Consider the following 16,809-nt stretch of genomic DNA (forward strand, 5'->3'; position numbering starts at 1 on the left):
TGAGTTTTGGTTTACTAAAACATGGATGAAGTGGAGACCTTGTTGAGTGTGGCCAAAGTAGTTCTGGTCTACCTGGCCTGTAAAGATGCTAGCCGTGTACAGGAGAGATAGCAATCAAGATGAGCCAGGAGGAGACCGTGGTGTAAACCTTGGATATTGCGACATGCAAAACAGGGTGTCTATCCTAACTTGTGTCAAGAACTTCGCTCAGAAGATACTCCAGCTTTTGCGAATTTTCCCCGTTTTGCTCCTCAAGTTTTTGAGGAATTACTCACTATGGTCACTCCACTAATTGCCAGAAAAACACCCATTTAGACAGCATTTCGAGCTGTTAGAATGTTGTCAATTGTTGGAAAATGGGCTACATTGGTCCGACATTCTCCAACTCCACCAGACCAGACTGGACAAACTCTACCAACTCCATCCAACAAACGCCAACAAACACAGACGGCCGGCCCACACTGACCCAACTGTTGGAGTTTGTTGGTGTTTGTTGGAGCAGTGTGCAAGCTCCTTTTGGCCTATATGGTGTACCTATATTTAAATAAGCACACAGTTTAGGAGCAGCCCCTCCCCTTTCTCCTCATGTGCAGCAGCACTGCGCACAGTGCACAGGCAGGTAGAAAGGGAGGGGGGACAGGTGTGCGGGGGCCGGTGTAGGTAGGAGAGACAGTGGGATGTGATGGGAGAAAGACGCTGTTGAGCTGGCCTGGCCCTGGGCAAGCCAGCCTTCTTTGAGAATTCTTTATCGATCTTTCTCCCTCCCTTTGTAGAATTTCTTTTTTTACTTCAAATATAGGCTATCTAAGTAATAATTATAAGGTAAAAATAAATTCCTGTATTGAATTTGTGATTATTTGGCTAAAGATTGCTATTTCTTTTTATCTATCTTGCTAACACAACCACTAAGCCTTATGCGAATGATTGCGTAATGACGTCACAAATATGCAAATGAGCATATGACATCATCTAGCTACTTTTAGCGACTTTTGGAGCTGGTGCTAGCTACTTTCATTGGAAAAGAGTTGGCAGCACTGCCTCTGTTTCACTAGTTGAAGCTGGAGCTACCGCAACAGAGTATATAGCAATATCACCGATAAAGGCTTCCAAACCAAATACCACACAACAGGACATGTCCCAGCAGTAATGTGATCTTGAAATTGGGGAGAAATGATCAGCATTGGCTGCCAAGATTACAACTATCTTGCGTTAGCATGCAGCTACTTAATATGTAGCCCTAGGCTAATGTTAGATTGTAATGGAACGAAGCAGCACTTTCTACTGTCAACAATCACCCATAAAGGATTCTGAACCAAACACTATAGAATGTGACCCGTTGGGGAGAATTTAACAACATTGGCAGCCAAGATGACAACTTTTACTGCTGTTAGCATGTAGCTACTATAGTTACCAGTGGACACTAATAGAATATAGCAGCACTTTCTACAGTCAAAAATCACAGATAAAGGCTTTTTAACCTACATAACCAGAAATGTTTAGGAGTAATGTGACCCGGAATTGGGGAGAATTTAACAACACTAGCAGCCATTATGACACATTTTACTGTCGTTAGTATGTAGCTACATGCGACCATGTTTACACCGCAGTACCTTAAAAAAAACACTCCAGTCCTGCCCTGCTGGAGCAGATGACCAATCATAGAAGACAGGCTCAAAGTACGTGTCCATTTACGACATTCCGTAGACGTTCCGCATCCAGTGGAAATTGCCGGTTAGAGTTGCGTAACAGTAAGCCGAGAGTAGAAAAAACTGTTGAAACCGGAGTGTTCAGAACAGTTGAAAAGCTCACGGGTGTTTCTCTAAAATAGGTTTACCTAATTATTTGAAATTAAAACATAAAAATCCGACATTATAACATTGTAGATATGACAGAAAGTACGAAATAGCACAATATGTCCCCTTTTAAGATTATTTTTTGGGCATTTTTGCCTTTAATGGATGGGACAGTTGTAGAAAAGAGAGGAGAGAGAGGGGGAAGACATGCAGCAAAGGGCCACAGGTCAGATTCAAACCCTGGGCCACTGCGGTAAGGACGGAGCCTTGGTACATGGGGCGCATGCTCTACCAGGTGAGCTACCAGGGCCCCCCGTCCCAATATATTTTCAACACACTCCACAGGCTGGCCTTTGATTTTTGTAGGATCATGGGTATCATTTGTTTTGGATATGTTTAGCTCTAAAAAAGAATCATCACACCAACTGATAAAATCATTAACAACTGGGCCATGGCCGAGCTCAGCGTTGTTAAGCAGACTCACAACAACTGTGTCGTCAAAATTTGCCTGTTGTTATCTTTACTTTGGCTACTTTTTGTCTGTGTACAGGATAAAAAGTTCATTCAGGATGAGAGGACACAGCCCTGGGGGGGAGCTATAGGAGCATAGCGACTCAGATAAAATGCCATTAACTTTCACTCTCTGTGATCTTCCCGTTAAGAAATCTAAAATCCAACCCACTTAATTATGACTCAATCGAAAGGTTCAAGTACATGTTCCATTTCCCTTACAAGCTATTATTTCACAATTTGTTCTGTTTTCATTACAAGAGAAGTGAGGGCGACCGACCTGAAATCATTAAAAACTTTGGGACTGCTTCCTTTAGGAACAGGTATAAAATGAACTCTCTCCTTCTTGTTATATTTTATAGGCTATAATAGACAGTCTTTGTTATTGTCATGAGCTTTTTAAATTTTAGTTCTGAATCCATGACTCCAGTGTTTCCACTAGTAGTCTAAGTTTTCAGGGGCATAGAGTCAATGGCCCTATGGGGGCAACGGAAAAAGCTAAACACAGCATTGGTTTATTTAATTAATAACAACATCTTGTTTTTGGCTGTTGTAGTAAATTGGAACATTTTGGTCGTGTAGAAATTTCTTGTTCAGCGTTCTGCCAACCAAGCTAGCTACCGCTAGCGTTAGCTGGTAACTTGAGAGAATGCCTGCCGTATTTCAACCAGCTCTGCGTACTTACATACATGCTGACGAACAGCACAAGTACCCGCAGGTCTGTGTTTACCCACTAGTAAAACTCCGCTGGATGACTCGGGTCAGCAGGGTTGAAAATCTGTGACTCTCCCTCTTTAGCTTTTAGCTTAATGCAGCGCCATTGCAACCGTACACAACACTTGCTTAGATGCTTCATCTTTTGTTCAATATTTTGTCCTTTGTCACTTCTGGCTCCAAACTACCAAGATGGACAAAAATGCTTAGCCTGGTCCTACCAGACTCTGGTACATTTCATTTGTACAAAGAGTGTTAACTTCTTTGAAGGCGGGTACTCTGTTGAAGTTTAAAACTATTGGATCTGCTCAGAGCCACTCTGGATCTGCCATAACCAATCGCTAACGTTTGGTCGTGACGTCGGCTAAGCATCACCAGTTCACCTTAGCCAACTCCTTCACCACTAACGGCTCCTTCACCACTAGAAAATCAAACTTTTCCTGAACCCCGTGGGGAGGAGGGCCACAACATCATGGCCACCAACACAACTCAGCAAAGACTGTTCTTGCTCGGGCTTTAACTTCTGGATATTCGGCAGCGTTGCCACAACGGACCGAATGGCTTCGCTCGCTTCTTTCTCTGCCGCCATTACAAAAAGTTGGCAAAACTGCAAACCCAGACGTAGTACTGAAGAGTTAGACTCGAGTCGCAAATTTTAGGACTTGAGACTTGCTTGATTAACATTCATAAAAGACTCGACTTGACTTTGACTTGATATTCATGACTTGAGACTTGACTTAGACTTAAGTCAAATGACTTGAAATGACTTGATTTTCTGTTTAATAAATATATTTTTTCCCCCTCTGATATTGAGGAGGAGTTAACTTTACGATTTTAGTGCTGTTGCATGCGCAGGAACCGTTGATATGATGACGCGGCGCGCGGCGGCAGACCGTCAGTAAACAACACCAGCTATGGCTAGTAACTTAACGTCATGGATCCCTCTCATGGGCGCCGATACAGTGGGTGCTCCGGAGCTCGAGCACCCACGGAAAATATTTACCACCCACGTGTGCCAGACTGCCAGTTCATTTTTACATTTATCTAAAATTAAACACTGCAGTTGTGGAGCGTCTGTCATAGTGTGATTGGTTATGTCGAATTTCATCAGACACTTCAAATCGGGAGAGATTCGGGTTCCAGTCCCCATATTCAGCTGAACCACTATTTGGATGTTTGTGATGGACAGAACTCCCTTCAGTTTTTGGCCATGAATAAGCACACCCTCCCCTCTTTGTTCAAGGTGGCAGTAAGAGCGAATACATCTAGGAACACATACACACACAACACAAACTGCTCTCTCTCTCTCTCTCTCTCTCTCTCTCTCTCTCTCTCTCATAAACACACACACATGCAGACGTAAGTATGTGAATAAAGCTAGGCACACATACAACACACTCTGCACTCACACACGTACATGCACATTCACTCACCAATATTAATAACTTTTCACTCACTCTTTCTCAAACACGCACACATTCACTCACAAATACACTGACAAATATCAAAATATAGCCTACCATTCCATGTGATAAGCAAATGTGGTGGGATTCAGCTCCTCTTAAAGAATATGTTTTGTTCTTTAAGAGAAGGAAAGGTTAAAGGATGTGTTTCTGTCTCATAAAAGTGAGGCATGTTTGAAGAATTTTATTTGACTTAGGAACCATTATACTTGAATTGTTTGAAGGAATTTCATGATTTGATGTCATGTTTGAGGCATATTGAACATTGTTGATTTATTGTTGGCCTAATATCAGTTTTAGGCTGTGCTTTTTATCTGTGTTAATTTAAACTCTTCAGATGTATGTGGATGCAATGTCTTTTGAATATGGAGTAAAAAATGCAAATAAAACTCCAGCAGTTCATAATCACTGTCTTTAGCTTGTTTAAAAATGGAAACTTTGGTATGACTTGACTTGTGACTTGCTTGACCAAAGCTATGACTTGACTTGTCTTGCTTGATTGTCACAAAAAATGACTTGGACTTGCTTGAGACTTGAAGGTTAAGACTTGAGACTTGCTTGTGACTTGCCTCTGTGTGACTTACTCCCATCTCTGGTAAGTACGTACAATAAAAACAGTTTGGTGTATAAAAGTGTAGGTAAGAAGAAGAAGCATATGTTGTGGTCACAGCCCGACTATGGTAGCGAGTAATATGAAATGCCGAAAATCCACGTAAGGAGGTTGGTTGGCGTGGTGGATGGCTCAAACAATTCCAGACTTTCAGCCCGGAGGCCGGGGATCGTGTCCCGCGTGTGGCGTTTTGTTTCCCGTTAACCGTCCCGTTATTGTCGCATGTTACCTGTGGGTGCATGCTTGGCCATAATGTAGCGTGTGCAAAACGCGCATACACTTTGCTTCTCTCATCTACACGGACGCAGCAGTTCCCATTTAAGCAAACCATACATAATTACAAAGAAAAATATTACTGAAAAGGTGTTTGGATAGGTCAGGAGGCAGTTTACAGTACAGTCTTCAAAAAGTCCCAGCATTCTTTGTGGCTTGTTGTGTTTTACACATTTCCATGAATCACGGATGTGTTGATGACATAAATGAGGAAATATTAGAGGACTTAAGGAGACGTGATGTTGAACTACGCTGGGATTGGACACTCCGGCGGGATCTGGTCCGGGAGTAATCTCGGGTGGAGCGGGTGGACGGAGATGGAGTGGGCGGGGAGGAGGAAGGGGCACAACAGGAGCAGGTGGTGCGTTTGGAGGCCCACGCTCCATGGCTGCAGCAATCCTCTCCAGACTTGAGGAGATGCGCCCGAGAGGCCGCAGCAACATCGCCACCCGGCCAAGACGGCATTTATTACTTTTACGCATCCCGGACAGCTCCCGCTGGCGTGCGCCAGGCAAATCCGCCGTCATAATAGCAATCCGCCACGGAACAAGTGCCCTGCTCTTAAAGGGAATGTGAGATGACGCTCTGATTGGTTTATTGCACGTTACGCCCAAACCACACCTAGCTACTTCAGACCAACCCATTTTAGATTTGCATCGGGCACAAGAGTCATTTATCCCGCCGGTATCATAGCAACAGCGCCCGAGATGCGCCCACAAAGCTACTTGTGTTTCACGTTTGATACTTGCGTTTCAGATCATTAAAATAGGGCCTTATAGCTTTAATGCATTTGATGGGTGAGGAACAGATTCTGATTCCCTATAGTTATCTATATTGCGATGCTCAGTGTTGGTAACTTGCAGCATGAGTTTGTGATCTCAGAATCTGAGGCTGAAATGTGCACAAACTTGTGTCTGTTGCTGCCGTGGCATAATTGTGTAAAATGTTATATTTAGAAGTGTGTTAACAAAGGCAGGCTTTTGAATCTTACATCTGTATCTCTTGAGCTGAATATCTCACCTTATGACATTGTAATGTAATGGGAAACCCTAAATGTCAGAGCACCCTTATTGAAAAGTCAAGCAACCCTATAGCATCCGCAAAAGAAAAATCCCTGGCGGAGCCACTGAAACCACTACTTCAGTGTTACTCATGTGTAGTTAAGAGGACATTTGGCACTACTTCTCAAGGTATCTATGCAACTCCTTGATCAAATGCAAATACAAGTCTATGTTCAAGGACTATCAGCAGTGGCATTAATGAAAGCAGCAGTGATATAAGCAGAAGTAGTAATAGTGGAATAATCCTGGGGTTTATGGGAAAGTATAGTGTCCCATGACAGTCTTAATTTTTTCAGAAAATTTTCTACTTTAACTACAGATCTCCTAAGTTGTTTCCTTCGAAATAACCAAATTAAAACATAGTGAATTGAATATTCATGCTAAATACACAATATATTAACAGCTTCAGTCCAAATATGTTAGCAGGGACCTTTAAAATATGTGTCATAAACCACTCCTCCATGAATGTGGAACAAACTTTCTGCATACGCGACAGCTCAGTAGTTCACCCTAGAAAAGGAGACAGGAAACCACAGGTTCCACGTAGAGTTTCTTTCTACCAGGTTTCATCCACCTCTACAAAACTCCAGACCTCTCTTTGTCCCTCCTGAGCCTCCTCCAGTCTCGCCCAGACAGGTAGGGAATCCTGCATTACCTCATTAGCCAGCCACTGTTGCATAACTCTGGTGTTTTTATTTTTTTCCAAAACCACCACATCCCATTATCTCAAATGCATGTGCTAACTGGTGTCCCATGTGACTAAAATCATTTGTAATAATATGGAATGGTTTTGTGTTTTAATTTCCTCAGTGGAAGAGGGTCACAGTTTCAGTTTGAATCAGACGACTTCAGCATTACAGCAAGATAGATAGATAGAAACAAGAGCAGTGATCATCTGAATAATCACATGTATGCTCGGAGCAGGAATAGCCCGTCAGAGATGAGGATATTCCCTGCATCTGCCCGATTCCTTACATTTTACTCTCTGATATTAAAACATATGTAATTTAAGTAAAATACATTTTATTAGCATGCAATTAACGTGTGAAATTACCTACACTCTAATATTTATTTATAATGTAGGCTATAAATATATAAAAAGGGATGATATAACGAGAAATTGAAAATCACTGGTACAAGGGATTAATCCAAGAAATAATCTAATAATAATAAAAATGAATTAAAGTGATTTCTAAGTGAGTTCTAACAAAATCAGTGCCAGCTTTACACTTGTTGTTTTGCACCCTTGGTACACAAAAAGAAGACAGGTACAATGAATTATACATGCCTGCATTGCTTCAGCTCATTTATTATTCATCATGACCAATGATATTTTGTATAATGACTCCAAAACATGTCCCAGAAGGTGTACGCTCGCCTGTCTCTGTGCTGCAGTCATCTTGGATCTACTATGAACCAATTTCAGACCTCTGGAGTCCAAAAATGTCACTGCCCATGCCGTCACATTCATGTTGAACTATCACACAGCTGTCATGTTCACGTGTCTAAACACTTACACATACACTTCACTGGCCATGGATTGTAGAAATATGTTGTATTGGGTCTATCAAAATTAGAATCTGACTAGATGCTATAACTGACAAAAGGAATTTTAGTCACCAACATTCTTTGGTAACATTATTCTCACTTTTCAGGGGTTAAAGACAGAATCAAGTCAAGAAGGGAAAACATTGGGTTTCTCCCCTTCTGCCCTTAAACAACTTCTGCCCTTATCTTGACGGAATCATCTTCCTCCACATTATCACCTTTTCATGTGGTTGACACTATATGAGTGATGCACTGCTCATTTCCCCTAAAATACGTTCTGTCCTACTACTGACAGTAGGCCAGATATATAAGTTAATACCTGTATCTGAGTTGAAAAAGCAAAAAGGGGAAGCTTGCCCCTTTTTAAGAAGATCATATTTCCTGCCACAGCTTGGGGCACTAATTTATGAAACGCTCCTGTGGGTCATATTAGAGGGTAGGAATAAATGACAGATTTTGTCGTATAGTTTGGAGAACATGTTGGTCTTAGGTAAGGGCCTCACAAACAACATAAAAAACATACACCTCAGCCAACGTCAAGGTGTCCTTCCAGTTGGTGGTACCTGGAATTATTTTTAATAACTACGTTCACTGTCCACAAAATAGTTTTTGGTTTAAAACTGAAGCTGCCTGATAATGTAAATTTGACTCTACAATATAACTGATGTGATCAAGTTGTAATTATGTGAGCAAGCAGATATGCATTGTGTAGCCCAGTATCTTTACATATTGTTCCTACCAGCAGAGAGTTTTTGCACATTTTTTTAACTGAAGATCTACCAGGGAAATGTGGCTGTCTACATAATGCTCTCATCATGTAATGAGGAAGCTAAGCAGTGAGCCAATCTACAAAAACACTGTTTATTCCTCTGTGGCTCTGGGGAGAGTATCAAGTTGTATTTAGATGAAGGGAATTTGCTTTTTGTGGCAGATATAGAAACAGAAAACATATCAAGAGCAGGGTGATGTCCTGACACGAGGGGAGTTTTTTTTCTTGACAATTTAAAAAAAAATTGTAATGCAAAATGAGATGTAAAAACTTAAGTGAATGTAATGAAAGTGAGCTGTAGACCACATAAGGAGGGGGAAGTATTTCTTTCACACATCCTTCCTGTTTTGTTGTTGTTAGGCATGCTTCCCTTCTACTGAAGTCACCTTCACTGGAAGATCAAGTTTAGTCATTCTTCTGAAATAATGTTGAGTAACACCTTCATTTATTACTGTTTATTCTTCCTGTTTAAATTGCTACAGTAGGCTATGTATATGGCTATAAATAAGTGGCTATGAATACAGTCTTAGGGTTTTGGCCAGTGTGTGTGTGTATGTGTGTGTGTGTGTGTGTGTGCCCACATTTTCACTACTACTGTTTAAACAAAGTAAGAATACTTTCTGAACAGTTTTTGTTCTCTCCTATTAGACAGAATATTTATACATATTCTAATCCAACTCAAACGCTTCTCATGTCATTTAGCTTTGAACAGATTCATTACCTTTGGAAATTCCAGCAGAACCACAACATTCAGTGGCCATTTTAGATTTGTGGTTATAGACTGTAAAAATAATGGACGAAGCTTCCGGACCTGAAAAGTGAAGCCAATGCTGAAGCTCCTTAAAGCTGTATTCTATCTGATTTCCAGCAGGGGGCGACTCCACTGGCTCCAAGAAGAAGTCGGTTTCTATAGAACTCTATGAAAAAATGAGCCTACTTCTCTCTTGATTTATTACCTCAGTAAACATTTTCATAATGAGTTTATGGTCTCAATCGCTAGTTTCAAGTCTTCTTCAGTACAGCACGATGTTCATTTAATAAATGATAATAATAATAATAATAATAATAATAATAATAATAATAATAAATTAATTTTTTATAGCACTTTTCTAGACACTCAAAGACCCTTTACAGTTTCTCTGTCGCCCCAGGTCCGGAGCTTAGTCCTGACGGTCTTGAGTGTGTTAGCATCGACGGACCTGAGGTGGGTGAGGAGGTCGGAGAGGTATGGAGGAGCAAGGTTATTAAAGGCTTTGTATGTGAGGAGCTGTATTCTTTTCAAAACTTTATTTATTGAGTTTTCGGTCGTTATTAATAAACAATACACAATGAACAAACAATAACAGTCGTAGAATACCCTCCCTCCCTCCCTTAACCAACAATCATCTCGGAGGAAAATAAGTGAGTAAATAAGATTTTAAAAAAAGAAAAGAAAAAAAGGCACATCATTAAGTACATTAAATGGAAACAAACAAGGGGATAATAATAATAAAATAATAATAATAATAATAATAATAATAATAATAATAATAATAATAAACAATAGTAAAACAATAGAAATGCTGATAATTATGATGGTATTGGATTAATGGTAATAATAATAAGATGGTTTAAAGCAGATTTATTAAAAATTGGTCACCTTCCTATTCTTTCCCCCGATTCATAACTATAGTACTCTGTACGCTGTGGTGCAAGATTCGAGCCATTCTGCAGCAGTATTGCTGACAGTGCCAGCGCTTACCCGTTTCCAGGCATATGGATATTCATGTTGTTCATAAAATTTAAGAAAGGCATCCATATCTTATAAAAAGTAGTTGGATTGAGTGGAACGTGATGGAGGGGAAGCAGTACACAGGGTCAGCAGAGAAAACATAAAACGGATTTAGACAAACTGTCACAAACTGACCTCTGGCATGTAAATGGCTTACCGTGAATTTTTCGAGAGTAGATAATGTAGGTTCTAAGTCTTAATTTGGGAATATACAAAGCTTCGAATTTGCAAATACTTAAAAAAATGTTTCTTGGGAAGGTTGTGTTTATCCATTAATTGTTGGAATGACATTAGAGTCCCTTCATTATAACAAGTCTTTTATTTTGCTTAGTCCTTTTTCTATCCAGTGTTTGAATAGTTACGCTGTTATAGTCCTAGACTGCCGGGGGACTTCCTTCCTTTGACACACTGAGCTGCTCTCTCCTCTCCCTTTCTATTACTGTTTCTATTACTGTTACTATTACTATTACTATTTGTGTGCAGCCCGTCCCAGAAATGCTTGTTACTAATCCTAGCTTCTGGGGAGTTTACTCCCCGGAGTCCTTATGCTTTTTTTCCCCCCAGCGTATTTCCTTGGAGAACGTTGGCACCAAGACCCTGGTTGCAGCTGTCGCCGTGGTCCTGCTGCACTCCCTGCTGAGCTCAGCGATGCCCTGCAATGTCATGCTGCGTCCTGCTGAACCCTGCAGCTTCCCGCTACATCCAGTCACTGTTCCATTATTAATGTGACTACTATCGCCACTGTTCATACACCCCAACCGCTCGTCAGACACCGCCTACCAAGAGCCTGGGTCTGTCCCAGGTTTCTTCCCAAGAGGGAGTTTTTCCTCGCCACTGTCGCACTGCTTGCTCTTGAGGGAATTACTGGAATTGTTGGAATTGTTGGGGCTTTGTAAATTATAGAGTGTGGTCTAGACCTACTCTATCTGTAAAGTGTCTCGAGATAACTTATGTTATGATTTGATACTATAAATAAAATTGAATTGAATTGAATTGAATTGAATCCCATATCACATCTCCCTGCTCTGAAGTTTTCATTTCTCCAAATAGGTGTAAAACCTGAGAGTTTGGGAGCTTCATTTAAAAATGTGTGGGCTTTCGTGCCAGATTGATATAGTATTTTTGAGGAATGGATTATGTGCACGCTGTTATTGTATTTTGGTTGGTTCCGAGTAAAGGTACAAGTGCAGTGGCAGTTTTAATGTGTTATTTTCTATCTTTATCCATGCTGGGCCCTCTGTAGTGAGAAAGTAATACATAGCTGCACGGAGTTGGGCTGCCCAATAGTAAAGTTTCATATGAGCAGTGTTGCCACAGTTACTTTGAAAAAGTAACTTAGTTACTTTACAGATTACTTGATTATAAAAGTAATTTAGTTACTTTACAGATTACTTAATTTTAAAAGTAACGAAGTTAGATTACAAGTTACTTTATTAGTTACATTCAGCAACTGCCAACAACACCCCCACAGCCTCAACATAAAAATGACAACCGGTTTACTGTGAGGCAGCTCGGCGTTGCCAGTAGGGTGGCTACTTTGAAGAATCTAAAATATAAGACATGTTTTCATTTATTTCACACTTTTTTGTTAAGTACATAATTCCATATGTGTTCATTCATAGTTTTGATGCCTTCAGTGAGAATCTACAATGTAAATAGTCATGAAAATAAAAAGGAAACACATTGAATGAGAAGGTGTGTCCAAACTTTTGGCCTGTACTGTATATTATTTTTTATCTTTGAGTATTATTTAATCAGTAATTAAACAATACTCAAAAGCCATCTTGGTTCATCTTTCCACTGTTCCAACAATCACCCCTCTGGTTTGTTTGAAATAAACCCTTAATCCACCCATTTACATGTGGAGATATGCTGGCTCTATACACGCTAAAAGTCCTGATTATTTACATGGAGTCTGGTGGAGTTTGTTGATGGTGTTTCATGTTACACTAAAAGGATCTTACTCTTTAACTAAAAGCTCTAACTCTGTAGGGATCCTTTCCATAATGTTGTCACACACTTAGAATAATAATCTGAGTTTGTCAGCAGCAACAACAGAACTTTTAGTGGACGGTGAACATTTGTCCTGTAGGGTCACATTGAAGCTGACGGTTACAGCGTCCTTGCTCAAGACTGCATCATCACTTGTTTTATCATTGTACTATATTTCTATTTTGGCACACACAGGATTTTTACAACTCTTTAAGCGGAACTACTGTCCCTGCATTACCATATGTCTATTTTTAACAAAGGGGAAGTGACACAATATAGGCCTACTGTAGATATTAACAATGACACGTTAGTTGCAGTTCATTCCTTTAATCTATTGCATAGTGCCTTGGTGAATAACTGAATGATGTATTTGTGGCTTGTAAACCCACACTTTAACATGGTTTCCATAAATGTGACCCACATAGAGATGACCGGTACACCACAACATACGTAAAAACTCAATATTTAATGTGGTAAGATTGGCTAAAATGTGCATTTTTGGTTTTAAATGGGAGACTAGGTGAGTTTTTGTAGGTGCATTTTGGTATGGCAGAATTGGAGTGTATTGTCTGTGTATCCTTATCTGTGTGTGAGTATCGGTAGACTTGTGGGAGTGTGTGTGCACTGAGATGCAAAAGGGGTTTGTGTGTATGTGCTAATGGGATAACACAGTCATATAGGTGCCATGTGTGTAGGAGTGCGTGGTGTGTAAGATCCTCCCCGACTTTGGGTCTCTCTTCCTCATCAAATCTCCACTCACAATGAGTGACATCACTGGAGTTTCCCAGGACGTTACTCTTTTTAAAAGGGCCACTCGCTGAGTGTCAGTCAACACACCAGAGAGATAGCAGAAGAGCTCAGCCGCACTTGAAGTAAAAGAAGGAACTCATTCAAAACAATGGAAGGGGAATGCAAGGTAGTACTGGACGCAGCTGTCGACACAGAAGCCAGGACACAGACACTGCGAGTCAAACCCAGCTCAAAGCTAACCACAGCCCTGCTGGTTTTCACACTCTGCCTCGCCGCCGCTGCTGCTGCTGTCCTCGTCCTCAACAGGCATGCCGAGGTAGGAACACAAGTCTAAGATTAGTAGAAGATTAGTCTCTGCATTATTAATGGGCCAGATGTCTCTAACAGTGAGAGGCCCAACTCACCTGAACCCAGCCATTCTAACCGTTCTTCTATGCTTCTCTTCTTAAAACAGGGCTCAGGAGAAGACAAAGAAACTGGTGAGAACTTTCTCTTAATTTTCTCAAAAGATCAATATCTGTACTTTTAATTGATACTGATGGCTTTGTCACATCTTAGAACTGATAATAAGCTGAACTTGTCACACTGTCCAGGCAGTTCTGTTGCCAAATCAATACAACAGTTTACCTTGTTTAATTATAATAATTATGAATTAATTATTCAAAAAGTCAAACGTAAAGCTGTTGTGTTATTCCCCACTTTATGAACCTCTGTCTTCTCTTTTTTCAGATCTTCGCCACACATTGAGGCAGATTTCAAATGTCAGAGCGGCCATTCATTTAGAAGGTAAAAAACGCAATTAATTCAGTATCTAAGAATACTTGGGGCTAATAAGCACAATGTGAGAAAATGAATAGCAGATATATTTTTAATTAATTTGGACTGGCACTCTGTGTAAGTTCTAGGGCTTTTTGATTGAGGGGATCTTTGGCTTTCTCAGGAACCCCAAGGACTTCCTAAATATGTTTAAGGGCTTCCTGAGGAGGTTCTTTGGGTTCTTAAGGACATTCCATGGCTTCTTGAGCATGTTCATGGGGTTCTGGAACAACTTCTAGGGATTAAGACATTTTTAGGGGCCCATTAAAGCAATTCTAGTCACTTAGGTGGGTGACATGGATGTGGTAGGGCTCAACAGCAAAATGAGAAATAGTTTCATTTACTGTAGTGTAATTAATCAGAAATTACTGTTATTTATTTTTGAGCCAGATCAAAGACAAATTTCCATTGCATGGATGGCTAATTCCTTGGAATCCTTTCTGTCCTTGTTGGAAAATGTTTTAAATCTGTTTCTAAATGTTTCAAGTCTTAATTGTCAATTCTAATTTTCTCCATCACCATCTCTGCATACTCTTCAACAGGAGACTACAATCCTGACAGGAACACCTCAGTGGAATGGAAGACTGGGGTGGACCAGTCCCACTTTCAAGGAGGGCTAGAACTCAACAACAACGAAATTGTGATTCCTCAAAATGGCCTCTACTTTGTTTACAGCCAAGCATCTTTCCAGGTCGACTGCATCAGCAGCGATGCTGATGACACCACCTCAAAGCCCATGGTCCACCTGAGCCACACTGTGAAGCGCTGGTCCAGGTCATACGGGGGGGACGACGCCAAAAAGTCCTACCAGACCATTCTGCACTCTGTCCGTACTGCCTGCCAAATGAAAGCCAGCAGCAAGCCGGACGAGGAGCAGAGCTGGTTCTCGGCCGTGTATATGGGAGCTGTGTTCAACCTGATGAAAGGGGACAGACTCAGGACGGAGATGGAAGAGAAGATGCTGCAGAGCCTGGAGGATCAGCAAGGGAAGACTTTCTTCGGTGTGTTTGCCTTGTGAGAACAGGTGACTGAGGGCAACAAGTGAAGATATGAATGTACACGTAGAAGGTTTACACTGCACTCAACAGTCAATGGGACATTGAGTATACAGTAGACTTTCCATGCAAAGTTTTAGCAACACATTTCAAGTTTGGAAGTAAACCAATCTATGTCATCTGTAGAGCTTTAAGAGCTCACTGTAATTTACCATAGATACCTCTATGGGTTAATAATGTTATGTACTATGTACTTCTATCTTTTGCTGTACTGCAATGCTCAAGCTGCCATTTGTACAAATGTAGACCTACTACTGAGTATTTATTGTGTCACTACAGGCTGACAGAAGTGTATTCCTAAGTATATGTATTTATTCAACTTAACAATATCATATTTATTTTATTTTTGTATCTATTTATTGATTATTGTGTGTTCTCATTCACAACTGTATTTGTACTGGATTTTATACATAATTTATTTGATTATTTATTGAAATAGAAATTGATCTACATTTTCAAATAATGCAATGGTGCCTGTGGTGCTGTAAGAATGTTGGAATAAAAAATGAATTTGAAGAGAAAAATAAGTCTGTGAGGGATGTGTTAATTGCATTAGAACTAGAATGTGGAACTAAAAAATGTAAACAACAAACAAAAGTTAGATATATGCAGCAACTGGCAATGGTTAGATGAAAGCATCAACTGATGCTGGTGGGCAGGAAGTTGCAGCACAATGAACTTGTCAACCACAGCGCAAAACAACCACAGTGTTGTATGGCCTCTTACTGTGTACTGCAGAAGAGGCTGTAACATGCTTACTCAAACTAACCTCAGTGGTATCATGCCACTCAGATAATAATAATAGTAATATTTGCAGATATTTTGAGATAACGGTCTCTAAGTGCTATTGGTAGTGGGGGCTCACAAACAGCCTTCTTTAGGGCTTTTCTTTTACCCTTTGTGTAGCTAAGTGTGGGTTGTTACTCAGCCTTATTTTTACATGGAGCCTCCTAGTAATTTCAACATTAAATAGCTGTCTAAAAAACTTTTAACTGTTCGCCAGAAGAGTGCCTTGGACTTTTCTTCTTTTTTGAACTTTTGTTTTCCCTTCCAAATAGCACCTTCATTACTTCTTTAGGACCTTTTCTCTTCTTAAGAAACTGAAGCTGTCTGGTTAGATACCACTACATTTTGTAAGGTGATTAACACACATAATATTATTACACACATAATTCAACACACTTATATTTACCAGTCTAAAGCTTTGGATATACTGGCGCGCGACATTGTGGCGTGAGCATACGTAGATGGCGTGAGCACTACAAGCATGCACAGATATGTTTATGGTCAACGCTTTGTTCGACATCAGGGGGCGTGCGAACAAAAGCTGAATAAGCGGGCTCCTGGGTAGCTGACCTTGTAGAGCGCACGCCCACATATAGAGGTGTACTCCTCTCTCTCCCCCTTCACGTCTTCAGCTGTCCTATACAAAGGCCTAAAATGCTGCAAGCAGTGTTGGATGAATCCTCGCTCCTCTGCGCGCATCGGGGTTACTGGCAGATACCGATCCACAGGCGGACACAGCGCACGTGGTTGAGTGTGCTTAAATTGTCACCAATGAAAAAGGAACTCTCTGCTGAGTTCAATGATACCTCACAAAAAAGTCTATGATAAACGGGTCTCCATTTATGAAAGGGGCGTGGCTTAAGCATAGGGGGCGGGCCAAACCATGACCAATGACAAA

At 40.6% G+C, this 16,809-nt stretch overlaps 1 protein-coding gene across 1 annotated transcript; it reads left to right on the forward strand.

Moving 5' to 3' along the window:
• The first annotated feature begins 12,953 nt into the window (after nt 1-12,953).
• On the forward strand, nt 12,954-15,415 carry LOC120571643 (tumor necrosis factor-like). The gene is made up of 4 exons (XM_039820699.1): nt 12,954-13,570; nt 13,709-13,733; nt 13,984-14,040; nt 14,613-15,415. The coding sequence occupies exons 1-4, from the start codon at nt 13,403-13,405 to the stop codon at nt 15,086-15,088; spliced, it is 726 nt and encodes a 241-aa protein (XP_039676633.1). The 5' UTR covers nt 12,954-13,402; the 3' UTR covers nt 15,089-15,415.
• The last annotated feature ends 1,394 nt before the right edge of the window (nt 15,416-16,809 follow it).

The sequence above is a fragment of the Perca fluviatilis genome, chromosome 13 (genome assembly GCF_010015445.1).
Source record: "Perca fluviatilis chromosome 13, GENO_Pfluv_1.0, whole genome shotgun sequence".
Taxonomy (NCBI): domain Eukaryota; kingdom Metazoa; phylum Chordata; class Actinopteri; order Perciformes; family Percidae; genus Perca; species Perca fluviatilis.